Raw genomic sequence first — 25800 nt, forward strand, 5'->3', positions numbered from 1 at the left:
CTTTCTTTCTCCACACCAGTCTTGATTTTATAGACTTCTATCATATCTCCCCTTAGTCATCTCTTTTCCAAGCTGAAAAATCCCACTTTTATTAATCTCTCCTCATACAAATGCTGTTCCATATCCCTAATCATTTTTGTTGCCACTTTCTGAACCTTTTCCAATTTCAATATTTTTTTTTTTGAGATGGGGTGAATACATCTGCATGCTGTATTCAAGATGTGAGTGTACCATGGATTTATATAGAGGCAATATGATATTTTCTGTCTTATTATCTATCCCTTTCTTAATGATTCCTAACATTCTGCTTTTTTGACTGCTGCTGCACACTGAGTGGCTGTTTTTCAGAGAACTATCTACAATGACTCCAAGATGTCTGTCTTGAGTGGTAACAGCTAATTTAGATCCCATCATTTTATGTGTATAGTTGGGATTATGTTTTCCAATGTACATTACTTTGCATTTATCAACATTGAATTTAATCAGCCATTTTGTTGCCCACTCACCCAAAGTTCTTTAAAAGTTCTCTGGGCAAGTCATTTCCCCGCTTCTTTTACTCTAGAAGATTATGAACCAAAAGAATCACCAGTGCATTTTTTGTAATTATAATAAATCACATCCTGGGAACAGCCCCTAAAACATTGGCTACATAAGCATAGAGAAGTAAATAGAAATTTTTTTTGCTGTATATAAAGTTATGCTTGGTGGTGCTTTTATTTCATTTCCATTTTGAGGGTTAACAAAAATTATTATAGGCATGAAAGAACTTATATCTGTGAAAGCCTGAAAAGACTGGGACTATTTATTTGAGAGAGAAGATTAAGTATGGACATGATACAGATATACAAAATAATGGATGGCATAGAGAAGGTAAATCAGGCACTCTTATTTACCTTTTCTTATAATGCAAGAACTAGGGAGCATCCAATGAAATTAAAAGGCACCAAATTTAAAACTGATAAAAGGAAATGCTTTATTTGCCAGTTGGAACTCATTGCCAAGAGAGATCCCTGGGGCCAAGATCTTAGTAGGATTCAACATAGGATTAGCTGTTTGCATGGCTAGTGAGGCTATCCACTTTTACAGATCAGATAAATAAAACTAAAGTTAGGATTGAAAATCCTATGCTTTGAGACATAGGAAACCACTAAATAATGAGTGATAGAATTAAATTACCCTGTGCACATGTATGGAGAAGGAACTGTGTTAACTTGAAATTGTTTGATATGAGATGTTGTTATAGTATCAGTGTTAAGTGGAATTGAGTGATTGGGTATGTTGTGGGACCAAGACCAAAACAAACATATGTTCTGGATTGAGTTTCCTTGCAGGAGTCCAAGAGCTTCTGCATCTCTGTGCAACCAGTGTCATATGTTCGTTTTGGTCTTGGTCTTGGAATTTTGGGAGGCTGAATTTGAAGGAAATTTGGCTACTGAGGAAAGAGGGAGCAGGATTACCGAGGGAGTTGGGGAGCTAGACTGTCATCAGGAAGGGAAGTGCTGCTGGGCTTTTATAAGATGAGAGTGTCCCTAGTGGAGTAAGAAGTAGACTGGTTACTGAAAGCAATTGTTTGGTTTATGTTATGTTTAATGTGGTTAAATAAAAGTTTAGCGGGTTTGTTTGTTTTTTTAACCCAGAAGTTGGAGGCATACTCAGTTGGTGGGTTTGAAGAGATTTGAAGAGCCCTCCAAATAGTTAGGAGAAGAAGCCAGGATTGCCCAATATTTACAGACAAGTGTCCTGAGTAGAAGATTAGAGTGATAAAAGGGTTATAGTAGCGACCCAGAGAGAACAATGTTGAACAAGGTGTGTGCCCAGGAAGGGGCAGGTTATGACAATTTACAGTTCATTTAGGATAAAAATGAAGTAGTGTGTGAAAATCCTATAGTTCAGGATTTACATAGGAAGTCGTATAGGAATCTTATACTTTATAAAAAGCTACTAAATAATGGGTAGTAAGATTATATTTCCCTATGCACAGTTTATTCCATAATTGTCCATTATATGGTTCTTGCATCTTCCTCTGAAGCATCAGGTACTGCCTGCTGTCAGAGATAGGATGTGGAAATAGGTGGACCACAGGTTTGAGTCAGTCTAGCAATTCCTATATTTCTATGATCTTTTATTCCTTCTCTCTTTTTCATCCATCTCTCATTTTCTTTTTTCTACTCCCCCGCCCTTTTTGGATTCTCCTTCTTTTTCCCCTTTCCATTTCCTGTTGCCCTTTCAAAAACCACAACTTCTCTTTTCTCCCTCCTTTACAGGTGTCAACCTTTCCCCTGAAGATTGTGGCCCTGCCTACTTTTGTTGTCTTTCACAAACCTCACCCATGTACTGTATAACCAGCATTCCTGGGCTTGCTCTTGAAAGCAATTTATCAGAGATTATTATGTTAAATTCTAGTCCCTATTATACATTAAAAACAATTTACAAGAATGGGAATTATTAACATAAAAATTACATGGATAAATTCAGGAATTGGGTTCTAAAAATGCACATATTGTTTCTTACTCAGATAATAGTTATACCTAAAATCCAGCTTTCATCCAGAACATTTGTTGTTGAATAATTAATTCACAGTGCAATGTTCAATTAACTTTCACCAATGATTCTACCAAAATAAATTTGATCAATAATGAATTTCACACAGAATTGAAGTCCCTTTGTTATGGATTGTCATAAAACAAATCCTGTAATACTTGCTGTTGAATTTTAAAGATTCTTTATAGAGAGACAAGGTGAATGAGGTAATATCTTTTATTGGACCAACTTCTGTTGGTGAGAGCAATAAACTTTTGAGATTACAGAACTCCTCCTCTTCAGGTCTTAATATCCTGTGACCAACCCAACTACAACAACACTGCATGCTGATTCATTATAATTTTACAGTGTTTAAGGTGATTTAAGGTCAACATTTAGCTAATCATTCAGCTTTAAGTTAGCCATTAACCTCTTTTTATAGTTCAGTTTAGATATGATTAACTTTATATATTATGAAATCTCAAAGTAAAATTGAGTTGTCATGTAACAATGGGGAAAAAATCAGTCACTTTCTTCTAAAGTGGGACATTTATTAGAATATAGAAAACAGAATTATCACCAAAGCTACTCTCTCTTTTTGTACTTCACTGCAGAGCTTTTGCTTACAACCTTCCCAATCCCCCTCCTGTCTGGCTTCCAATTCCAGCTACAGCTTTAAAGAAACAGTACACATAATCTATAGGTGTGGGACGATCCAAATGGCTTTTATCTTTATTTTGTAATTATTCATCTTTATATAAATGTACTAGTCTAGTAATGAAATTTGGCATGTGCCTCACACAAAGTAAGTTTAGATGTAATTTCCTATTGTATGGCTATGGCACATGGAATATAGTATTGAATAAAATTAAAATACATGTTATGAATATACATATGAGCTAGAGGAATTTGCTGAACTTTAAATTATCGTAATAAAATGGAATTCCACTTCAGGAATTTATTGGCATCTACCTGCAACAAAGGTTTATTTAATACCTTTTTTTTTTTTTTGGTCCTATATGTGATGAGGATCATTGTGATTTAACCGAATTAGCTTTATAGAGGAGTGCTTTTTTTGTTTGTTTTTTTTTCTTCAGGAATACATACTAATTTTAAAACTAAATTATTTCAAAATTCTTTCACTGAGTAAATGAAATTGTGTATAACTAGTAAAGGATGATGACAGTCAAACATGAAATAATAATTTCAATTATGTTATCCTGGCTGCTTCATTAAATTCAGAATGGGATTTTCAAATTCCACCCTTTACCTTTCTTCATTATTAGCAGTACAGTACTTCCACAGTAAAGTATATTCCAAGTAGGTTTTCTACCCATATGTCAGTGGCCTCTGAGCTATCCATTCTCAGATTAAAAAAAAGTACAGGTTTTTAGGTAACTTGTGGAGGTCACACATTTAAGTGGACAGATATGAAATATGGTTCTAAAAGTATCTACAGAAAAATATTCCCAACACTGAAGAGAGGAAAAAATGCAGATAGTGTCCAAATAATATTCCATATTGGTTTATTTGTGTATGTAAAGTACTGAAGTTAAAATCTATAACTAAAAGACTTGTTTGGGGTGAAAAAAAATCCAATTTAAAGGATCTCTGCAATTTTGTTCCTTTCAGATATGCATACTATTATTCTGGAATAGGAGCTGGTGTTCTATTTGCAGCCTACATACAAGTTGCATTTTGGACACTGGCAGGTGGACGGCAAATTAAGAAAATCAGACAACAATTTTTCCACTCAATAATGCGACAGGAAATTGGGTGGTTTGATGTGAATGATGTTGGGGAACTCAACACTCGACTTATAGAGTAAGTATATTTTTAACTATCAGTTGTGATATTCCCTTTACAACCATGTTTCTTTACCTTATTAAACATGAGCTATATTAAAATGTCTTCAAAATCCTTCTATGAGAATCTAGTGAATTTCATGTCTACGTGTTGAAATGTACAACATGGAGAGCCCTGCAGACTGGACTCCTTTACTCTACCAAAGATCAGGGATGTCACAGCAGCATCCATGCCAGCACCTCATGTTGCCAGGGCAACTAAATCCTATCCTGAGGGATCATTACCAAGAAGGAAAAATAATAGTTCAGTTTTCATGCACATTGGGGGCCCAAGCTAACAAGATGTTGAATAATTCTGGCAAAAGGTCAGGCAACCTCAACTCCCAATCACTTTCTTCTGCTCACATGAAAGGAACTGCCCTGTCTTTCCTGGGACTCACTGGAGAACTTTCAAATGAGTCCAATATATGCATTTAGGAGATGATACGGAATGGATAGATCGGGTCCAGCATGGACAAAGTCTAGGGATGACCTTTAACCCTGTTGGAGGTCATTTGGAAAAGGTTACATTACATTTTCCCTGGGGAATGTCCAGTTTTCCAAGGTTGCATTATATTTTCTCAGGAGAGCTGTCCTGGGGGCAGCTGTTGACAAATATTGGAAAGAGGAATTTAGGAACCCTACAGCCAGCGTGCGCCTCCACACAGTTGTCCATGTGCTTCAAGTGAATCCTCCAAGATTTGCATGTAAAGTTTAAGAAAATCATTCTGAGTCTACAGGGTTTTCTTCCCTGGCCGCCTCCCATGTATGTTTCTGTTGGATGAAACGTTCTTAACCTATGTTAGGTGTGGATACAAAGTGTGCTATATCTAAATTAATCTGCAGTCTAGAGCTTTTAGAAAATGTGACAGAATTGACAAAGTGTACTGCATCAATAGAAAAGCTTTTGTGTTTTCCACACTTTCCTCAACTCTTTGGATGTAATTTTGTTTTTTAGTGATGTCTCCAAAATTAATGAAGGAATTGGTGACAAAATTGGAATGCTCTTTCAGGCAATAGCTACATTTCTCGCAGGATTTATAGTTGGTTTCATAAAAGGATGGAAATTAACCCTTGTAATACTGGCAGTCAGTCCTGTCCTGGGACTCTCAGCTGCTCTCTGGGCAAAGGTGGGTGAAAGCTGTGAATTTTCACTGAGATGTAAAAGTACACGAATGTGTCCTGTTTCAGGTGAGTGAGCCTCTTAATTTCCTCACTAAGAGTCATAGAACATTTAATTCCTTAGGGCAGTTACAAATCATAGCTTTAGGCTTGTCTAAACACAAGTTGAATTATAGAACTATACCTATAGAGGTGTCATAAAAATAAAGGGAAGGGTAACCACCTTTCTGTATACAGTGCTATAAAATCCCTCCTGGCCAGAGGAAAAACCCTTTTACCTGTAAAGGGTTAAGAAGCTAAGATAACCTCACTGGCACCTGACCAAAATGACCAATGAGGAGACAAGGTACTTTCAAAGCTGGAGGGGCTGGGGGAGGAAACAAAGGGTCAGTCTGTCTGGGATGCTTTTGCCGGGAACAGATCAGGAATGCAGTCTCAAACTCTGTTAAGTTCGTAAGTAAGCTAGCTAGAAATGCGTTAGATTTCCTTTTGTTTAATGGCTGGTAAATAATGCTGTGCTGAATGGAATGTATATTCTTGTTTTTGTGTCTTTTTTGTAATTTAAGGTTTTGCTTAGAGGGATTCTCTGTTTTTAATCTGATTACCCTGTAAGGTATTTACCATCCTGATTTTACAGAGTTGATTCATTTACCTTTCCTTTAATTAAAATTCTTCTTTTAAGAACCTGATTGCTTTTTCTTTGTTCTTAAGATCCAAGGGTTTGGGTCTGTGTTCACCTGTACAAATTGGTAAGGATTTTTATCCAGCCTTCCCCAGGAAAGGGGGTGTAGGGCTTGGGGGGATATTTTGGGGGAAGACGTCTCCAAGTGGGCTCTTTCCCTGTTCTTTGTTTAACACGCTTGGTGGTGGCAGCATAGGGTTCAAGGACAAGGCAAAGTTTGTACCTTGGGGAAGTTTTTAACCTAAGCTGGTAAGAAAAAGCTTCGGGGGTCTTTCGTTCAGGGCCCCACATCTGTACCCTAGAGTTCAGCGTGAGGAAGGAACCTTGACAACTGGCATAGTTAAAGTGATACAACATATCACTAAGTGATACAGATAAAGTGTCCCTACTGTGGACACAATTTTTCTGATGTAAAGTTGGTTATATTGGTATAGCTTATTCCCATATGGGAAACGGAAGAAGCCATACTACTATAAGGCACCCTTACAACCATATAACTGTGTACACAGTAGGGGTTGTATCAGTGTAACTATATAGCTAAAAACTCACACACCTAACCAAAATGGTTATACTGGTACAAAAACTTTTAGACCAAACCTTAGTCTCAGAAATAGACATTTATTCCAGATTTGTTATTGCTTTTTGCTGGGATTTTCAAAGTGGCCTAAGCAAGTTAGGCCTCTACCATTGAATTTCAATGCGAGTTGAGTGCCTTGATCCTTTGGCTTGTGAAAATTCCAATCTTTGGATACATATGGAAAATAAAATTATCAAAGTATAAGTAGGGTTCTGCTGTGGCTTTTCCTGCTGCCTAGCAAGTGTGTGGAGAGCATAGAATCATATATATGTAGGACTAGAAGGGACCTTGATAGGTCATCTAATCCAGTCCAGATGGATCTAATCCAGTCCTACTGGCTGCTCTAACCTATCTGGGATCAGAGTGGTGCAGATCTGCCCTGAGAATCAAACAGGGAGCCATAACCAATTCACTAAGAGCCACCCACACATACACTTGTGCACTGAATGAAAGCAGAAAATCTAGGTTTCAGTTTTTGATAGAGGCTAACACTAAAATTTAATTTTTATATAATTGATGTATTCCTATAATAAGTGGTCTGGCCCATTCTATGGTATTTAAGCAAAAGACTTATTTTCTGGAAAATGGCATTATAATACATTTTTTGGAAAGAGGAGAAAAGTCATAATATGCTCAAGCTGATTCAATTTTTCTTTGAACAATAGGGTTAAAACATTTTCCTTTGTACAGATACTCTCTGCATTCACTGACAAAGAACTAACTGCATATGCAAAAGCAGGAGCTGTTGCAGAAGAAGTTCTGGCAGCAATTCGGACTGTGATAGCTTTTGGAGGACAGAAAAAAGAAATCAAAAGGTCAGAAAAATGTTTTCATTCATCAGCTAGTTTTAAAACTCTGTCTTTAGATGTTTTGAATTTTTCTTGTATCTTCACTGCTGAAAGTCGGTCTACACCAGGGGGCTGACAAAACTGGTTCCTTGGTGAAAGGGATCTTCAAATAAAGGTAGAGCACTATTGTACTCAGTGTATTTTGGGGTAATTAAGACAGGAAGTTGCCTAATAAGGATGTTCTCTTTTACAGGTTTTATTGTAAGCTGTATAGTTTATTTTTTCCAGATCCTCTCAAAACAAAGACATGATCAGTACCCCAAAGGGTGTACAATCTAACTTCAATATCACACAATAAGCGACAGACAAGATAGACCTATAAACAGACAAAAAAGGGGGATGGGGAAAGAAAAGACAAGGGTAACACTAATAAGATTATGTGGTTACTCAGTAAGCCATGGCATGTATACACCTTGGTAGTTCCATTAAGTTAGGTTCATTTATTCTTATTGTATTATGAAACAGCATTCTTGTCATTTGTCCTGACCTTTTATCTAAAGATGACCATCAGAGCCACAAAACTTGGCAGGAACTCTTCTCTGACTCGTTGCTGAAGGTGAGAGGGGCTGCAGCTCATCTCAACACCTTTCTTAGGGTGCACATCACCATAGTATGTGAATGCACCTTGTCAGTGCTCTCCTCTTACTCATCCACAGAATTTCTTCTTCCAGCCTCTGGTACATGGCACTGTGTGCCCTGAATCAAGTCACTTAATTTGCTTGTATCTCAGTTCCATCTGTCATAGGGTGACTGGTCCCTTTAAAGGGCGATAGGCCAGCACCCCTCACGGGGCCATAATTATTAGCTGCTTCTGAGTCTGAGGGGACAGGACTAAGGGATCAGGTAACAGGTTAATGGACACCTGGACCTCTGAAAAGGCCTGAGAGAGATCAGTCCTGGGGTGTGGAACTATAGGCAGGCAAGGAGGGAGAAAACCGAGCCCAGGAAGGGGTTGAGAACAGTACTCCAGGGGAAGCCACCTGGGAGCAGAGTGCTCTATAGTGGAGTGTGGGAAAGACTCACAGGTAGCCCTGAAAGGGGCTGAGAGCAGCTGAAGAGAAGCCCCTGAAGGGTAGAAGAACTGTTTTGTTTGTTGGGACTCCTTAGCTGGACGTTTGTTACCCTAGAAAGGATTGTTTATGACATGGCCAGAGGTCCAAGCCACATCTCCAGCACTGACCTGTATGTGGAAAGCTGAAGAGACTCACCATGGGGAAGGCAACTGAGGCAGGGAGCACCACCAGCAGCACACTCAGCCAGCAGAGGTTGCTGCACAGCTATCACATCCCATTGCACCCTATAATATCCTACAGGGGTGCATGATTATACATTTTTAATGTTCATGAGGTGAACAGGTATTGTGGTGACAGGACCATTTAAGCACATAGATAAATTTTAAAAATTATGACTCAGCTCTGAAAAATGGTGCCACCTATATTTGAGGCTCTGAATCTCTTGGTCCTCTGTCAGATCTGTGGTTAACAATAAATCTAACAAATCTGTGGAAAATTGTGGGGAGACAAAAGGGCAACTGCAGGGAGGATGTCCGGAGGTCCTCTGCTGTACTATTTCTATTTCGTGCTTTTAGGATGATTAAAGACATTTAAAATAAAAAATATGGGGAATAAATTATTACATATTTTTTTAAAAATAGCCTGGCAGTTATTTTTGAGACAATTGTTTTCCCAGTCTGCAATACTTCCAGTCTGTGTTAATTACAGTACTTGTCTTTCCTGAACAAGATGAATGCAAGCCCTTGAAGGCTTCCCATTCTATTCCCACTTATTTGGGACCCATAGATATTTATGTACATATAAGGATTTCACCCAACCGTCAGATTTATCTCAGGTTTCTAATAGGGAACAGCACTGCCAACTCTGAATATGTCCTTTTGACTATTTGTTTGAGACAATTTATTATTTTCCTTTTTTAATCTAGGAAAGAAGGGCTGGTTTTCAGGAAATTGAACACAGTTTAGCAAAGGTAGAGAGAAGAGACTAGTGTATCTTATAGTGAAATTAATGGACATCCCTTCTCTCTAATCTATCTTTTTTTTCTTACAATTGGAGCTATTAGTCAGCAGGCCTAGTCACAGAAGCAGGAGTGGTCATTACATTAACTAATGTAATTTTTTGATCTATCTGATTGTTTGCTTGTTAAAATGTTGTCTGCACCTGGAAAATTATTGATAGGCACAGTGAAATAAAGAAATGTGATATGCTAACTTTTTTTAAATTTCCAACATGCGATTTTTCTTGCAGGTATCATAAGAATTTAGAAGATGCCAAAAACATTGGAATCAAGAAGGCTATTACAGCCAACATTTCTATGGGTATTGCTTTCTTACTGATATATGCATCATATGCATTGGCATTTTGGTATGGAACCACTTTGGTGCTATCTGATGATTATAGTATTGGAAAAGTCCTTACGGTGAGTGTACCTCAGTAGATGAACAATTTTAATTAAAAAACCCAAACAAAATTTTGGGAACTTGTTTAGGTTTTAACAGAATAAGCCTCCACTGAGTTACACCGCATGCAACCCTGTTGAAGTCAATGGGGATAAATATGCTATACTCAACCAATCATCACCCTTACTCTACAGCTAATTTGCATGCAACAATTTTATTGGTTGTAATGAGTGATCAGAAGAAGACTGTACAAATGATGGAATATTCAGCCCCAGTACCACAGTTCTTCATAGGTTAGTATGCCACCCATACAACAAAATACAAAATTCCTCAGGCACAACTGTCACACAAATCAATACAAGTCTCCCAGCACAACTCAAGCACTCACCTGGGTCATCTGTTTACTCTTTCTTAGAGCTATGTGGCCAGAGAGCTATCTGCCCAGAGAGCCACCTGCCCCTCACAACAACACAACCAGCATGCACACAGCCATAAAACCAGCCCACACGTTACTAAAACTCTTACCATAAAACCATAAGCTTGAGCAGCAAAGGAGTGGGGTCTTACAAAGTGGAGTGTCCTAAAGAGAAAACCATTTCTAAAGAAAGAGACTATCAGAAGGACTTCCTCTCTATGTTCCGAAGAAGGTAGGGGGAATCTATTTGGTCAGATATGAGGATAAAACTTTTTTTTTAATATATATAAACAGCCAGGTTTTTTTCAAAACGACCCATGATCTTTTGCAGTTTGGGAGAAGGAGTGAGGAAGCAATTGAAACTGAAAAGCATTTTTGGTGAAAAGTTTCAATTTCTATCCTTTTGTCAAAAATGGGAAAATTTTGACAAAAATGAAAATTTTCCATGAAAATGTTTGTTTTTGGTCAAAAAGCCAGTTAACATCTAAAATATTTTTAGCAGTAAAAAGACTCAGTCCCTAAAGGAGGAGGGAGAGAAACAAAGGGTCTGTGTGTCTGTCTATATGCTGGTTTCTGCTGGGGATAGACCAGGAATGGAGTCTTAGAACTTTTAGTAAGTAATCTAACTATGTACGTGTTAGATTATGATTTCTTTAAATGGCTGAGAAAAGAACTGTGCTGAATAGAATAACTATTTCTGTCTGTGTATCTTTTTTGTAACTTAGGGTTTTGCCTAGAGGGTTTCTCTATGTTTTGAATCTAATTACCCTGTAAGGTATCTACCATCCTGATTTTACAGGGGGGATTTCTTTATTTCTATTTACTTCTATTTTTATTAAAAGTCTTCTTGTAAGAAAACTGAATGCTTTTTCATTGTTCTCAGATCCAAGGGTTTGGGTCTGTGGTCACCTATGCAAATTGGTGAGGCTTTTTATCCAACATTTCCCAGGAAAGGGGGGGTGCAAGTGTTGGGAGGATTGTTCATTGTTCTTAAGATCCAAGGATCTGGGTCTGTAGTCACCTAGGCAAACTGGTGAGGCTTTTTACCAAACCTTGTCCAGGAAGTGGGGTGCAAGGTTTTGGGAAGTATTTTGGGGGGAAAGACGCGTCCAAACAGCTCTTCCCCAGTAACCAGTATTAGTTTGGTGGTGGTAGCGGCCAATCCAAGGATGACGGGTGGAATATTTTGTACCTTGGGGAAGTTTTGACCTAAGCTGCTAAAGATAAGCTTAGGAGGTTTTTCATGCAGGTCCCCACATCTGTACCCTAGAGTTCAGAGTGGGGGAGGAACCTTGACACCACCTCTGACTTGTCCCAAGCATCAGCACCTGAGTCTAAGCAATATCCATCTTGGGGTCATCTCATGAAGGAACATGATTCCCATCTTAGAGTCCCTTTTCTTCCTCTCATCCTTTATCTTTTGCCTCAGTAGCTGCCCTTCCTTTCTTTCCTTCTTTGAATCTAGACATGCTGAACTTGTATAACAAACATGAAAGATTTTGGACCAATATTAGTAGATAGTCATGAATAAATGTAGTTATCCCATTACAGTTTTATGACTGGATAACCTGGTAGCATTCTTGTAATTTTTTTCTTTAGGTCTTTTTTGCTATATTAATTGGAGCATTTAGTGTTGGACAGACCGCACCAGGTATGGAGGCATTTGCTAATGCAAGGGGAGCTGCGTATGCAATCTTTAATATCATAGACAATGTAAGTATCTTTACTATGACTATCATTTGAATACACAGGGAGTCAGATTTTTTAAGTCAGAGCTCTCTTTCTGGGTCTGTGATTAGCAGGCACAAAAAACTGAGTGCAACTTGATGCCATTTAAATGTCTATCTGACATGGTGTGGCAATGAGGTATTTAGATATTTAAATGACATCATGTACACTCATGAATAAAATTGTAGGTGCAAACTTGTGCCTGCAGTTATCTCTACTTGCAACACTGCAGGGTCAAAAAAGATGCCAGAGTAAAGCTGAACTGAAGATCAACCCCCCAAAATCCTTGTGAAACTTGCATAATCAAATATTTTTTTACTGAGAGTCTAAACAAGAGGGAGAAAAACAATAATGGCTCTTGCGAGTCTAAGCTTAGTTTTTTGTGAGATTATATATCTTTAGCTATTCGTCATTTAAAGGTCTGAGTTAATCCCTGGTTTATTTCCAGTGATTTGACTGTTTAACGTCTACCTTTAATGTCCAAAATGTAAAACAGCGTATTGTTTTCTTATAAATAGGTATGTGTGTATGTAAGCAATGACACTATGGGAGGTGTATTTATCAGTCAGTTGCTCTGTCTACACTAACCCGTTTTATCTAAAATTTCCAATTCTTGCTGCACTGGTGGTAGCAATGGTTGGAGCACTAGTGTAGGTGGGGTTTACATGCTTGCTGATCTTTTTACAACCAAAGATTCCAGACCTGCTTGGGATAGGATTAGAAGTAATGGTGATTAAAAACTCTGCTTCCCAGTCTACCCTAGCACTGCTGCTATTGTCAGTCAGTGGAGCTGCACCAGTGATGGTGCTACTGTGAGCGTTTTCTCAAAAAATTACAGTAGACAAGGCCTAAGGGCTAGATTCTGCAAGCCTTCAAAACGTGGAACTCCCACGGACTTCATTTAAAAGCCAATGGAGGTTCCATGGACTGAGAGCTTGCAGAACTGGATCTTAAAAAAGATAAACTGTATTTGAATAGGGCTGTCAAGAGATTAAAAAAATTAATCGCGCTATTAAACAATAATAAATGCCATTTTAAAAAAATATTTTTGGATTTTTTTACATTGTCAAATATATTGATTTCAATTACAACACAGAATACAAAGTGTACTGTGCTCACTATATTTATTTTTGATTACAAATATTTGAACTGTAAAAAAACAAAAGAAATAGTATTTTTCAATTCACCTAATACAAGTACAGTAGTGCAGTCTCTTAATCATGAAAGTTGAACTTACAAATGTAGAATTATGTACAAAAAACCCTACATTAAAAAATAAAACAATGTAAAACTTTAGAGCCTTCAAGTCCAATCAGTCCTCCTTCTTGTTCAGCCAATCGTTCAGACAAACAAGTTGGTTTACGTTTGCAAAACATAATGCTGCCTGCTTCTTGTTTACAATGTCACCAGGAAGTGAGAACAGGTGTTTGCATGGCACTAATGTAGCTAGCATTGCAAGATATTTATGTGCCAGATGCACTAAAGATTCATATGTCCCTTCATCTTCAACCACCATTCCAGAGGACATGCGTCCATGCTAATGACTGATTCTGCTCGATAACAATCCAAAGGAGTGTGGACCGACACCTGTTCATTTTCATCATCTGAGTCAGATGCCACCAACAGAAGGTTGATTTTCTTTTTTGGTGGTATGGGTTCTGTAGTTTCTGCATCAGAGTTTTTTGCTCTTTTAAGACTTCTGAAAGCATGCTCTGCACCTCGTCCTCTCAGAATTTGGAAGGAACTTCATATTCTTAAACCTTTGGTTAAGTGCTGTGGCTATGTGTAGAAATCTCACATTGGTACCTTCTTTGCGGTTTATCAAATCTGCAGTGAAAGTGTTCTTAAAACGAACAACATGTGCTGGGTCATCATCTGAAACTGCTATAATATGAAATACATGGCAAAATGTGGGTAAAACAGAGCAGGAGACATACTATTCTCCTCCAAGGAGTTCAGTCAAAATTTAGTTAACGCATTATTTTTTTAACAAGCTTCATCAGCATGGAAGCATGTCCTCTGGAACAATGGCCGAAGCATGAAGAGGCATATGTCTACACCGCCACTTTACAGCACTGAAACTTGCATCACTCAGGGGTGTGTTTTTTCACACCCCTGAGTGAGAGAGTTTCAGTACTTTAAAGTGGCTGTGTAGACAAGGCCTTAGATTCCTAGAAGTGATCCATCCAGGTCAGGGTGAGGCAGTATGATAAAGGTTACATTGCTGCCAGCTATGCTGCAGCTGTCCTGTGGATAAATAGAAGAACTCAATCTCCAATGCTGTCTACTAAATTCAAACAAGTTTTTATTCATTTTTTTTCTTTCTTCAATGTACTCTCCCCCCATTGCATATGTAGCTAAGGAGCAGAGTAATGAAGAGACAAAACAGGTAATACTGGTGACATGGGTTGGAAGCCTCACCTGCCAGTGTAATTGTTGATTTCACCCATGCCACCATTAAATTTCACTTAATATCACTATATAATTATGTTCCATTCTAAGACTTTTAGCAGCTGGCATAATGTAATGAGAATGTCATTAGGAAACATGATCGGATTTACTCTTTTCTTCCTTTTCATTTCTGTTTGGTATTTTGTTCTACCTAGGAACCTCAAATTGACAGTTTTTCAGAGACTGGCTACAAACCGGACCATATTCAAGGGAATTTGGAATTCCACAATGTTTACTTCAATTATCCATCTAGGCAAGATGTAAAGGTACTGGAAGTGAAGCTGACATGCATTCCAAATTAAAGATAACTTTATCATTTAGTGACAGGAAAACATCACTATAAACTTTTATTTTCAAAAGGTGGAGTTAGCAAAAGCCTCCCTCTTTAACTTGTACTGCTAACTTGTGTGAAAACCACAAACTGCCTTGTCTTCACTAGGATTTTACCTCAGGTTAGCTAACTTAAGTTAAGAAATCATTTAGTTTTTGTAGTGAAAACAGACCCAGAGTGGCTTTGCACAAAAGTTAAAGGATCTGTTGCTATTATAAGCCCAATCCCATATGTTAATGTATTTATATCAAGAAAAAATATTTATTTTAGACCATTAAGAATGATGGTATAATGAACTCCACAAGTATCCATGGTACAAGTCTGTTAAAATTTGTTTAAATACAATATATCTTCATTAGGTAATGGCAGTTTCTCTTAAATTTAATTACTTCTTCCTTCCTATGGCATTACAGTGGAGCTCTTATAATTAAGTGTTGTTAGCTTCTATTTCCCGCCCCAAAAAAGTACTAAAATGGGCATTTTCATGTTACACTGAAAAACAAAGTGGCAGATCCCTATCTCTCCATAGGTTTCCAAGAGCTCTCTTCATTCCCTGAAGTTGGGTAGGTAGTGCTGACAGCTACAAGGGCCCTTCTCTGTAGACCATGATTCTATTTCCAGACAGGAGTAGGGCAGTACTACAAAACTGAAAGCCTGGGAAGGGATTTTTCTTTTCCTCTTCCACCACAGAGTTTAACGGCATCTTCCCTGCTCTGCCTCTCTGAGCAGAGGAGGCATGAAAGATTAAATCCCCATAGAATGCAGCACTTCATACCAACTTTAGCTGTGAAATGCTGCATTCAAAAGGGATTAGTATAAGAGAACCTGTTTATAGTGAAGTGAAACTTTACTAAAGTGAAGAAACTCCACTCAACGGTCATGTCTTCATTAGGGAATCCTAAAAAAAACAAAAAAAAGCATCATTGGAGAGTATTTTTCTGTAAAGTCCCCTAGTGTTGGCATGCACTAAAGCTTTATCTATATTTGGGACATTTTCAAAGATTTGCCACCATCGTGAACTCTTGTTCAGATCACAGGTGACAGCAAAGTTGGGAGCCCTACTGTAGAAGAAATGCTGGCATTTTAAGCACTGTATTATCTAAACATGTTCAGAACAGGTTTAATCAACATTGTACATAAGATGCTCGCATCCCAGCTACATAATGGCTCCCAACATTGCTATTGCAAGTAGAGCAATATTAGTAATAAGAAATTATTGCAAAATTTCCTTAGTGTTAGTCAAGACTTTGGCCACATCTACACTACCAACTTTCATCATCATAATTCACTATCAGTGGTAAATTATGGCTATCAATTTTGCCAGTATATACAAGTGTAAAAATTCCAATATGAATGAGTACAACTGAAGGGAATTGAAGGCAAGAAAAGAGGCTTTTGCATCACAATAAAATAAACATGTTTTGCTGTGTCTGAATTCACAATATATGGGTTTTACTGCAATTAGTTCACCCTCCAGGTTGCATGGTAAATGCTCATAAAAAGGGTGTGGCTAATAAATGAGGATGCTACTACATAAAGACAGAATGTAGTATGTATATATGGCAATGTTTCAGTAGAAAATGCAAAGTGAGCTATGGTGTAAATAGCAACTATATTGTGCAATGTACTGATATTGAACCAAGTTTGGAGAACTTTGGAGAAATTCCATGGAAATTTGGAGAAAATTGGAGAAATTCCACAGAAGTCCCTAAATTTTCTCCAGATTCATATGGTGTAAGGAAGACCAGAAATTGGCCCATTATGTTTTTGTTAATTTTTTTTCATTATTATTTTCTTATGTAGGTGTTGAAAGGCTTGAATCTGAAGGTTAATTGTGGCCAGACAGTAGCCTTGGTTGGTAGCAGTGGCTGTGGGAAAAGTACAACTGTTCAACTGATCCAGAGATTTTATGATCCAGAGAAGGGCCTGGTAAGACACCTGAACTGAGCTGGATCTTTATATATCAAATTACTGTAATGTTTAGCAGTGGCCTGACTGCTGATGTTTTAGATGGCAAAATACAAATGTCTTCCTAAATAATATAGATAATTTTGGTGGAGTTTGTATCCTTGATCAGGACACTTACATTCATGTTTTAATTTTCTTTACATTTAGATTACTATTGATGGGCATGATATTAAGACCCTAAATTTAAGATATCTGAGGGAGATTATTGGTGTGGTGAATCAGGAGCCTGTGCTATTTGCTACTACTATTGCAGAAAACATCCGCTATGGCCGTGAAGATGTCACTATGGAAGAGATTGAAAAAGCTGTCAAGGAAGCCAATGCCTATGATTTTATCATGAAACTGCCTGATGTAAGCAAGATGGCTCTGCTGTCAAATTGTTCTCTCTTCAACCTTCTAATACCAAGTAGCTCCTTAAGAGGAGTTTCCATAACTCAGAAGTAAGAGTGAGCTAAATTCATAATTGCCACTTCAAACCTTGCCAGGGCTCTTTCACAGCTACCTTGAAAGATGATAGAAACAAAGTAATTTTAACTCTGTAAGTCATGGTTTGATTAGTACTTTGCAGAGATGGTTTAGACCAGCAGTTCTCAAACTGTGGGTCAGGACCCCAAACTGGGTTGCAACCCTGTTTTAATGGGGTCACCAAGGGCTGGCTTAGACTTGCTGGGACTCAGGGCCGAAGCCCGAGCCCCACTACCCAGGGTCGAAGCCAAAGCCAGAGAGCTTCAGCCCTGGGTGGCAGGGCTCAGGTTAAAGGACCCTTATCTGGGGCTGAAGCCCTTAGGCTTCAGCTTTCTCTCTCTTGGGCAGGCTCAGGCTTTGGTCCCCACTCCTGGGGTCACGTAGTAATTTTTGTTCTCAGAAGGGGGTCGCGGTACAAGGAAGTTTGAGAACCCCTAGTTTAGACTGAAAATATCAGAATCCTGGAAACACACAAAATAGGACGATAAAATCATATGACTTGCTTATGATACAGTCTTCTTGGCTGTGCTTTGGTAAAAGGGAAGGATTTTGTGGGCATTGCAGATTGAGCACATCTCTATCTTTACACTGTCTTTTATTGGTATTACATGTTAAAATAAAAGTATCATTGAGGGATCTGGAAACCTATCTGAATACCTTTGCAGAAGTTTGAAACCATAGTTGGAGAAAGAGGGGCACAACTGAGTGGAGGTCAGAAACAGAGAATAGCTATTGCACGAGCTCTGGTTCGTAATCCCAAGATTCTTCTGCTCGATGAGGCAACTTCAGCTTTGGACACTGAAAGTGAATCAGTTGTGCAAACAGCACTGGACAAGGTCTGTATAGCTTTAAAACTATGAACTTAGGACTAATCTTTAAACTTTACAAATTTTCTGTGAGCAGGTATGAGCTAAATTTTCTGAGGTACATTTTAATTTATATATATAATTTATATTTGTCATTGATTAGAGGGTAAATTGAAATGCTTTTAAAATAAATACATTTAAAAACAGAATTTGAAATTCCAACTCACCAGCAATATATTTAGCTAAATGGCTTCACTAAGGGTTACATTTACTTAATCGCTTAGGCATTTTTGAAAATTTTACCCTAATTGTTTAAGGCAGCTGGCTACACGGATCTTTGCCTATCCTGTATTCTTTGTTTGTATTGTGCATGTGCCCATGTTTACAATATAGTACAACTTATTACTCAACCAGTAGCAAGCACATCCTTGAGTTTTCTTTCCCCATCCTTTCCTGTTCTCATTATGTGAGTATGCATATTACCTTGTGGGTAAGCATAACTGTATGTACAGTAAATACTTCAGAAAGACCAGGTAGAGGCTGATGGAACATCATTTCTGGTGTCTGCCACAGGGACTGGGGTAGGCTGGGAAACATCTGTCGAGCTGATGATTTGGACCGGATATAAGTAGAGCCAGCCCATGTGCTTCTTGGCAATATTATGCAATCCAGGATACTATCACATGACTTTTCTGGAACATATATCAGTGTGACTCCTGGTCTATCCAGACATCTGCATCTGCATCTCCTCTTTGAGATACTGAAAGTTTTTTCAGAGAAGGAACTGCTGTTGTGTGAGGCATAGGGGACAGAGCGTCATAATTTAGCTCTAAAAGATTCACTGTGAGCCAGGCGTTCATGGAGTAAATGCCATCAGCTACAATAGAAATTGAATCCCCATCAGTCCTACTTGATTAAGTTGGATTGAAGGGTGGCTGACATGATAAGAATTATGTGACCCCCTAAATTGCTGGAGCAATAATCATACTCTTTATTTTCATCATGTGTCTGAGTCAGGATACCTCTCAGTGCTGCTCCTGGAGCAACGTAGCTCTACTCCACCCCACCAGTGCAGGGCTGTGCCTCGGACTATAAGGTGGATAGAAAGCTGGCTAGATTGTCGGGCTCAACGGGTAGTGATCAATGGCTCCATGTCTAGTTGGCAGCCGGTATCAAGTAGAGTGCCCCAAGGGTCGGTCTTGGGGCCGGTTTTGTTCAATATCTTCATAAATGATCTGGAGGATGGTGTGGATTGCACCCTCAGCAAGTTTGCAGATGACACTAAACTGGGAGGAGAGGTAGATATGCTGGAGGGTAGGGATAGGATACAGAGGGACCTAGACAAATTAGAGGATTGGGCCAAAAGAAATCCGATGAGGTTCAACAAGGACAAGTGCAGAGTCCTGCACTTAGGATGGAAGAATCCAATGCACCGCTACAGACTAGGGACCGAATGGCTCGGCAGCAGTTCTGCAGAAAAGGACCTAGGGGTTACAGTGGACGAGAAACTGGATATGAGTCAACAGTGTGCCCTTGTTGCCAAGAAGGCCAATGGCATTTTGGGATGTATAAGTAGGGGCATTGCCAGCAGATGGAGGGACATGATCGTTCCCCTCTATTCGACACTGGTGAGGCCTCATCTGGAGTACTGTGTCCAGTTTTGGGCCCCACACTACAAGAAGGATGTGGATAAATTGGAGAGAGTCCAGCGAAGGGCAACAAAAATGATTAGGGGTCTGGAACACATGAGTTATGAGGAGAGGCTGAGGGAACTGGGGATGTTTAGTCTATGGAAGAGAAGAATGAGGGGGGATTTGATAGCTGCTTTCAACTACCTGAAAGGGGGTTCCAAAGAGGATGGATCTAGACTGTTCTCAGGGGTAGCAGATGACAGAACAAGGAGTAATTGTCTCAAGTTGCAGTGGTGGAGATATAGGTTGGATATTAGGAAAAACTTTTTTACTAGGAGGGTGGTGAAACACTGGAATGCGTTACCTAGGGAGGTGGTGGAATCTCCTTCCTTAGAAGTTTTTAAGGTCAGGCTTGACAAAGCCCTGGCTGGGATGATTTAATTGGAGATCGGCCCTGCTTTGAGCAGGGGGTTGGACTAGATGACCTCCTGAGGTCCCTTCTAACCCTGATATTCTATGATTCTTAGAGGCAAAACTGAGCCCTTTTGAAATTTAGAATTTTATCCAAATTCCCCAATATTCACACTGTCTCTGCTCCCTGAAGCCTTTTCCCAATGTGCACTATCAGGAACCTCTCTTCCAGCTTGTAACTCCTCCTAGAAGTGGTTGGGTTGATGGAGGCATGTTTGGAGAGCATTTACTTGTCCAAACTGTGAATCTGGATCCCCACAAACCTTAACAGAAGGCCTTCCATCAGTACGTCTGATTGTAAATTTTTTTGGTGATATTCCGTACAGGCTGCTCTGGTGCCAGAAGCCTGGGCTTCCAGGGTCCTTGGCTCCTGCCCGGGCAGTTCTCCCATGTGAGGGCTTCCATGCTCCCTGCCATGGAGTTGGGAGCTCGGCAGTCCAAAAAGCTCTGAGACCTAATGTATTCGGGGTCTCAGAGTCTAGGCTTCCAGATCCACAGCAGGGAGCCTGAAACCCTTTTGGGCTTTCAGACTTTTAGTCTCACTGTTGTGGAATTGGGAGCCTACAGGTCCTAGAACTCTGGGGCACACCTGCCATGCAGACTGCCAGGGACTGGGAACTGCTGAGGTTTCCAGACCCCTGAGCTAGCTTGCTGCTCAACTCCAGACTCAGGACTAGAGAAGGGGGACTCCTCCTTCCAGTCCCCCTCAAATATCTACTCAGTTTGTAGTTCTTGCTCTTGCAGAGGGGACAATCTGGCCCTTTTATACTTAAGGGCACTAACTTAATTTTCTTCTGTTAGGGTTTGCTTCTAATTTACAGGAGTCATCTTAGATAACTTGACAATTTCAAGGTATCTATCAGTATCATATTATTTTTTCATAAAATACTCCTCCAATCCTTAATTTGTGGTTGGGAGTGGATTTCAACATCAGAACAACAGTATTCTCTTCACATCCAGCATTGCTAAAACCAGCTATTCCTTGATTGGGAGTGACAGATTATTTCAATCCTTAAAATTATGTAACAATATTAAGTTGTCAGATCTAGGTGCTGTTCTTCTCAGAACAGACATGTTACTACTGTCACCTTCACTTTCTTCTGAAAGGAACTTAAATAACAGTCAGACTGGAAGTATATTGGTGTTCAGTGAAGATTTTAAAACTGAATTACACATAGCTTGGAGCCTCTAGCTGGACTATAAAATTCTTGTCAGTTTATTCCAGAATTTAATGTTAAAATTGACATTTAAAGCCTTTTCTCATCTGTTTTTGAAACTAGCTGACTCAGGCATTTGGTGTCTTATTCTCACAAATAATCTAACTCCAAAATCAGGTGGGTAATTGAAGTAACTTTATAGAGAACATTTTAGAGCATCACAGATGTAGCTTTTACTTAGTGTGACAGGGTAGGGCCAGATGGCTACAGGAGAGTAATAGAAGGCAGATATATTAGCCCCAGGTTAAGTAGGTCCCTTTTCCCTCGGTAAGGTAACAGGGAAGGTTCCAGACCAATCAGGAACCTTCTGGAGACAATTAAGACACAGGCTGATTAGAACACCTGCAGCCAGTCAAGAAGCTGTTAGAATCAATTAAGGCAGGCTAATCAGGGCATCTGGGTTTTACAAAGGAGCTCACTTCAGTTTGTGGTGCGTGTGTGAGGAGCGAGGAGCAAGAGGCACTAGGAGCTGAGAGAGAACGCAGACTGTTGGAGGACTGAGGAGTACAAGCATTATCAGACACCAGGAGGAAGGTCCTATGGTGAGGATAAAGAAGGTGTTGGGAGGAGGCCATGGGGAAGTAGCCCAGGGAGTTGTAGCTGTCGCACAGCTGTTCTAGGAGGCACTCTAGACAGCTGCATTCCACAGGGCCCCGGGCTGGAACCCGGAGTAGAACCCGGACCCGGGTTCCCCCCAAACCTCCCAACTCCTGGTCAGACACAGGAGGAGTCGACCTGGACTGTGGGTTCAGAAAAACGGCCAAGTTGAGGGCTGCCATGAAGCTCCAAGGCGAGCAAATCCACCAGTCAGCGCAAGACCCACCAAGGTAGAGGAGGAACTTTGTCACATTAGGTTGAGTAAGGGTTGCAAAATAAGGGCTTTAGAATTCAATTAGTTAATGTTTGTAAAGTGCTTTGAAGTAGAGCTTTAGGAAAATGCAGGTTTCCTTTCCCTGGAAAACCTCAAGCTTTCAAAATTACTTTGTTTTGAATTAGAACAAAAAGTTGAAACATCAAAATTCCAAAACATGTTTTGAATTGGCAATGTTGATACAGAAATTTTAGATATTTTTGATCAAAAAGGAATATTTGGAAATATTGAAACAAAATTGTTTCTGATCTACATTTGAAACAAAATAATTCATTTTGAAATGTTTAAACTGCTTTTTGTTTCAGTTTACCTATTCAGAAAATTGAAGTTTGACAAAGCCACAATTTACAATGGGAAAATTTCAGTCAAAATATTTCAACTGGCTCTACACTGAAGATGAAAAATCTATATGTACATGTAGTCATTAAATCTACTTTTGTGCCATTTCTAGGCTAGAGAAGGCCGCACGACCATTGTAATAGCTCATCGCTTGTCTACAGTCCGAAATGCAGATCTTATAGCTGCATTTGAAGATGGAGTCATCACAGAACAAGGGACCCATCATGAACTGATGAAAACAAACGGAATTTACTGCAAACTAGTAAACATGCAGGTAGTTTTCCTATGAACTGTCTTCTAAGTTTCATCATGTTCTGGGTTGCTGATTTTATCATATATGATTTTGTCAGAGCCCCAACCTCACAACATTTTGTCAACAATGAAACTGTAGCAGAAAGAATAGGAAGTGTTGCTTGAGACAGAAGAACACTAAATTGCAGAACTGGGAAAGCTCAAAAAAATATGCACAGGATCAGTCCAAATAAATGGAAATGAGTAAAGGAATTTTGAGGCCAAAAGTCCTAAGAATATTGGATTAGAGATAACAAAAATTAAATGAGGAAAAGTAAAGACAAACTGTGTAGAGATCTAGCTCTGATCAATACTCTGAATCCTTAGCCATCTATTGAACTTACCCATGCCTCTGGTGAATCTGGCTCTAGAAATTTGTTTTAAATCTGGTCCATCTTCATCATCCTCTTTATCTCTTACGTCCAGAATTTTCAGAGTTCTGCACTAGTTGGGAGCTTTTGCTTCCCTTCAGTATTTGGAAGTATGCCCCACTGAGAACTCACTTCTGCCACTTTACTCACAGTGAGCCTGATTCTCATTTACATTAAGGCTCGTCTATGCCACTCTGACAATGGAAATGGTCTTAACATGGGTGTAACTGGTTTACACCCGTTTTAAAGTCTCCTCCTTTATATTCCAGCTTTGTCTACACTACCTCGCTTTTAGTGACACCGCTGTGCCGCTACAGCCGTGCTGCTAAAAGGTGCTCAGTGTAGCTGCTGTTTGTCAGCAGGAGAAAGCTCTCCTGCCAACAAAAAACTTCCCGCCAACAAAGTGCTGTTCACACTGATGCTTTTCGTCGGTAAAACTTTTGTCATTCAGCCTGTGTAGGTGTGTTTTTAACACACCTGAATGACAAAGGTTTTGCCAACGAAGTTCAATATAGACAAAGCCTAAGAGAACAGTGTAATGGAACTCAATGCAAACAAGAAACAAGCTCAATAAATAGCACTTTATTCAACAAATTGTCTTATTGCATTCTTGAGGGGTTAGATTCTACTCAGCATGAGTAAGAATGGCAGAACCAGGCTATGAGCCCAGAGGAGATCTTCAGAAGTACAGTCAATCTGTTTTATAACCACTAGACTACCAGATATCATTCAGATCTGATAATTATTCCATTTAGTTAACAGTGGTTTTGGCTACTCTTGAGTTTAATATCTTGAACTTCCAAATGATTATATTAATAAATTATTTTCTTGGCATGCTATTTTACTGCATTTCAGACAATAGGAACTGAAGTTCAGTCAGAAGAAGCTGGAACCACCACCGAAGTGGCACTGAAAGAATCAATAGGAAATGGCTTGAGAAGGAGATTGACTCGAAAAAGCACCAAAAAGTCAGAAATACAGGATGATAGCCTTGATGTGAAAATTGTTCAACCTGTATGTGTCTTTGCTGGAAATATGTTTTTTATTATGCTGCATCTAGTATCCTTTGTTTCCTTAGTGGGACAGTAATATTCAGATAGAAGTGATTATCCCACCTAATGCATAAGAAAATGCCAAGTTTGCAGAGAGCTCACTCAGTCTGGGATAGGAGAAGAGGGAGGCTCTTGCTTAAGGGAAAGTAACAATAAATGTTAATATAATGTGCAAACATGGCATACAAAGAGTGGATCAAAATCTGATGTGATAAAAACAAATAAGGATGCTTGTTAACGAGTTAGTATACAGAAGTACCGAGAGACCTGAGTGAATGTGGGGGGCAAAATATTTGGAACAAGTATGTAAATTCTGAATCACATTTTGATCTGGTCATATTCATAACCTCTTTGGCTTTACTAAACATGAACATTCATACAAACAAACACACAAACTGCGGCTTTGGTTTGTGTAAAAGTTTATGGAAAGAATTTAGGTCCATAGCTCATGAAAATAAATTGGTTAAATTATGAAACAGAATTACATGAAGCAGTCTATATAGGTTATATCATATAGTCCATGGAGCAGAAACAAAATCATGTAATCATTCACACAGTTCACCTAGTAAATTCTGAATATCATATAATTGAATTCATACTTGCTACAAACACTTTGTGATCTGTAGGCTGACTTGTTTGCATAACAAACATTAGTAAAAATGATGATCTAGTTGTGGATAATAAAAATAAATTGTTCATAATGAATAATCCAGTCAGATCCACCAAAATACCACCAAATGCATTGGCAAAAACAAAGTGGTCCTAACCCTGCACCTTTTATCTGTGCAATCTTGCTGAAGACTATAGGAATTTTGTGTGTAAGCCCTGCAAGATAAGTTTCAAAATGTGATTGTCAGAATATACAAGTGTTATTAGAAGAAGTATCTTTTTCTGTTTCTTATTTCAGGTATTAATATTGTGTACTGAGTAACAGACCGAATTACTGCATATAATTCATGAGTTGTGTTGTTAAAAAGCAAATAGTTTTGGGTACCCAGGGATGAAGCTGGGAGTATGTAATTGACTATCCACATGCCTTCTTTCCCCCTCCTCCATCCCCGATGTGTTACATAATTGTTCTAATGAGATTCATATATTCTAGGATGAAAATGTGCCTCCAGTTTCATTTCTGAAAGTTATGAAGCTGAACAAAAGTGAATGGCCTTACTTTGTAGTTGGAACTTTTTCTGCAATTATCAATGGAGCTTTACAACCTGCATTTGCAATAATATTTTCAGAAATTATAGGGGTAAGTTCATACAAAATATGCAATAAACTATCACCCACTCTTAACTTTGACTTTGATTCCCACCTACACTTAAGTTTCTTTACACTAAACTGAGAAATTTTACAATTTTTACTTGGTGTCTACACACCAATATCTAGA

At 38.9% G+C, this 25800-nt stretch overlaps 1 protein-coding gene across 1 annotated transcript in view; it reads left to right on the forward strand.

The window, feature by feature from the left end:
• The window catches only part of ABCB1 (ATP binding cassette subfamily B member 1), a 68558-nt gene that overhangs the window by 9760 nt on the left and 32998 nt on the right, over positions 1-25800 (forward strand). Inside the window, exons 6-17 of the mRNA XM_084619815.1 lie at positions 4153-4344; positions 5323-5494; positions 7436-7560; positions 9855-10026; positions 12021-12134; positions 14756-14866; positions 16735-16860; positions 17047-17250; positions 18030-18200; positions 22812-22973; positions 24217-24375; positions 25516-25662. Coding sequence (XP_084475941.1) covers positions 4153-4344; positions 5323-5494; positions 7436-7560; positions 9855-10026; positions 12021-12134; positions 14756-14866; positions 16735-16860; positions 17047-17250; positions 18030-18200; positions 22812-22973; positions 24217-24375; positions 25516-25662 — 1855 coding nt within the window. The remainder of the gene's footprint in view (positions 1-4152; positions 4345-5322; positions 5495-7435; positions 7561-9854; positions 10027-12020; positions 12135-14755; positions 14867-16734; positions 16861-17046; positions 17251-18029; positions 18201-22811; positions 22974-24216; positions 24376-25515; positions 25663-25800) is intronic.

This window comes from Lepidochelys olivacea (assembly GCF_965140295.1).
Source record: "Lepidochelys olivacea isolate rLepOli2 genome assembly, chromosome: 2".
Lineage (NCBI taxonomy): Eukaryota > Metazoa > Chordata > Testudines > Cheloniidae > Lepidochelys > Lepidochelys olivacea.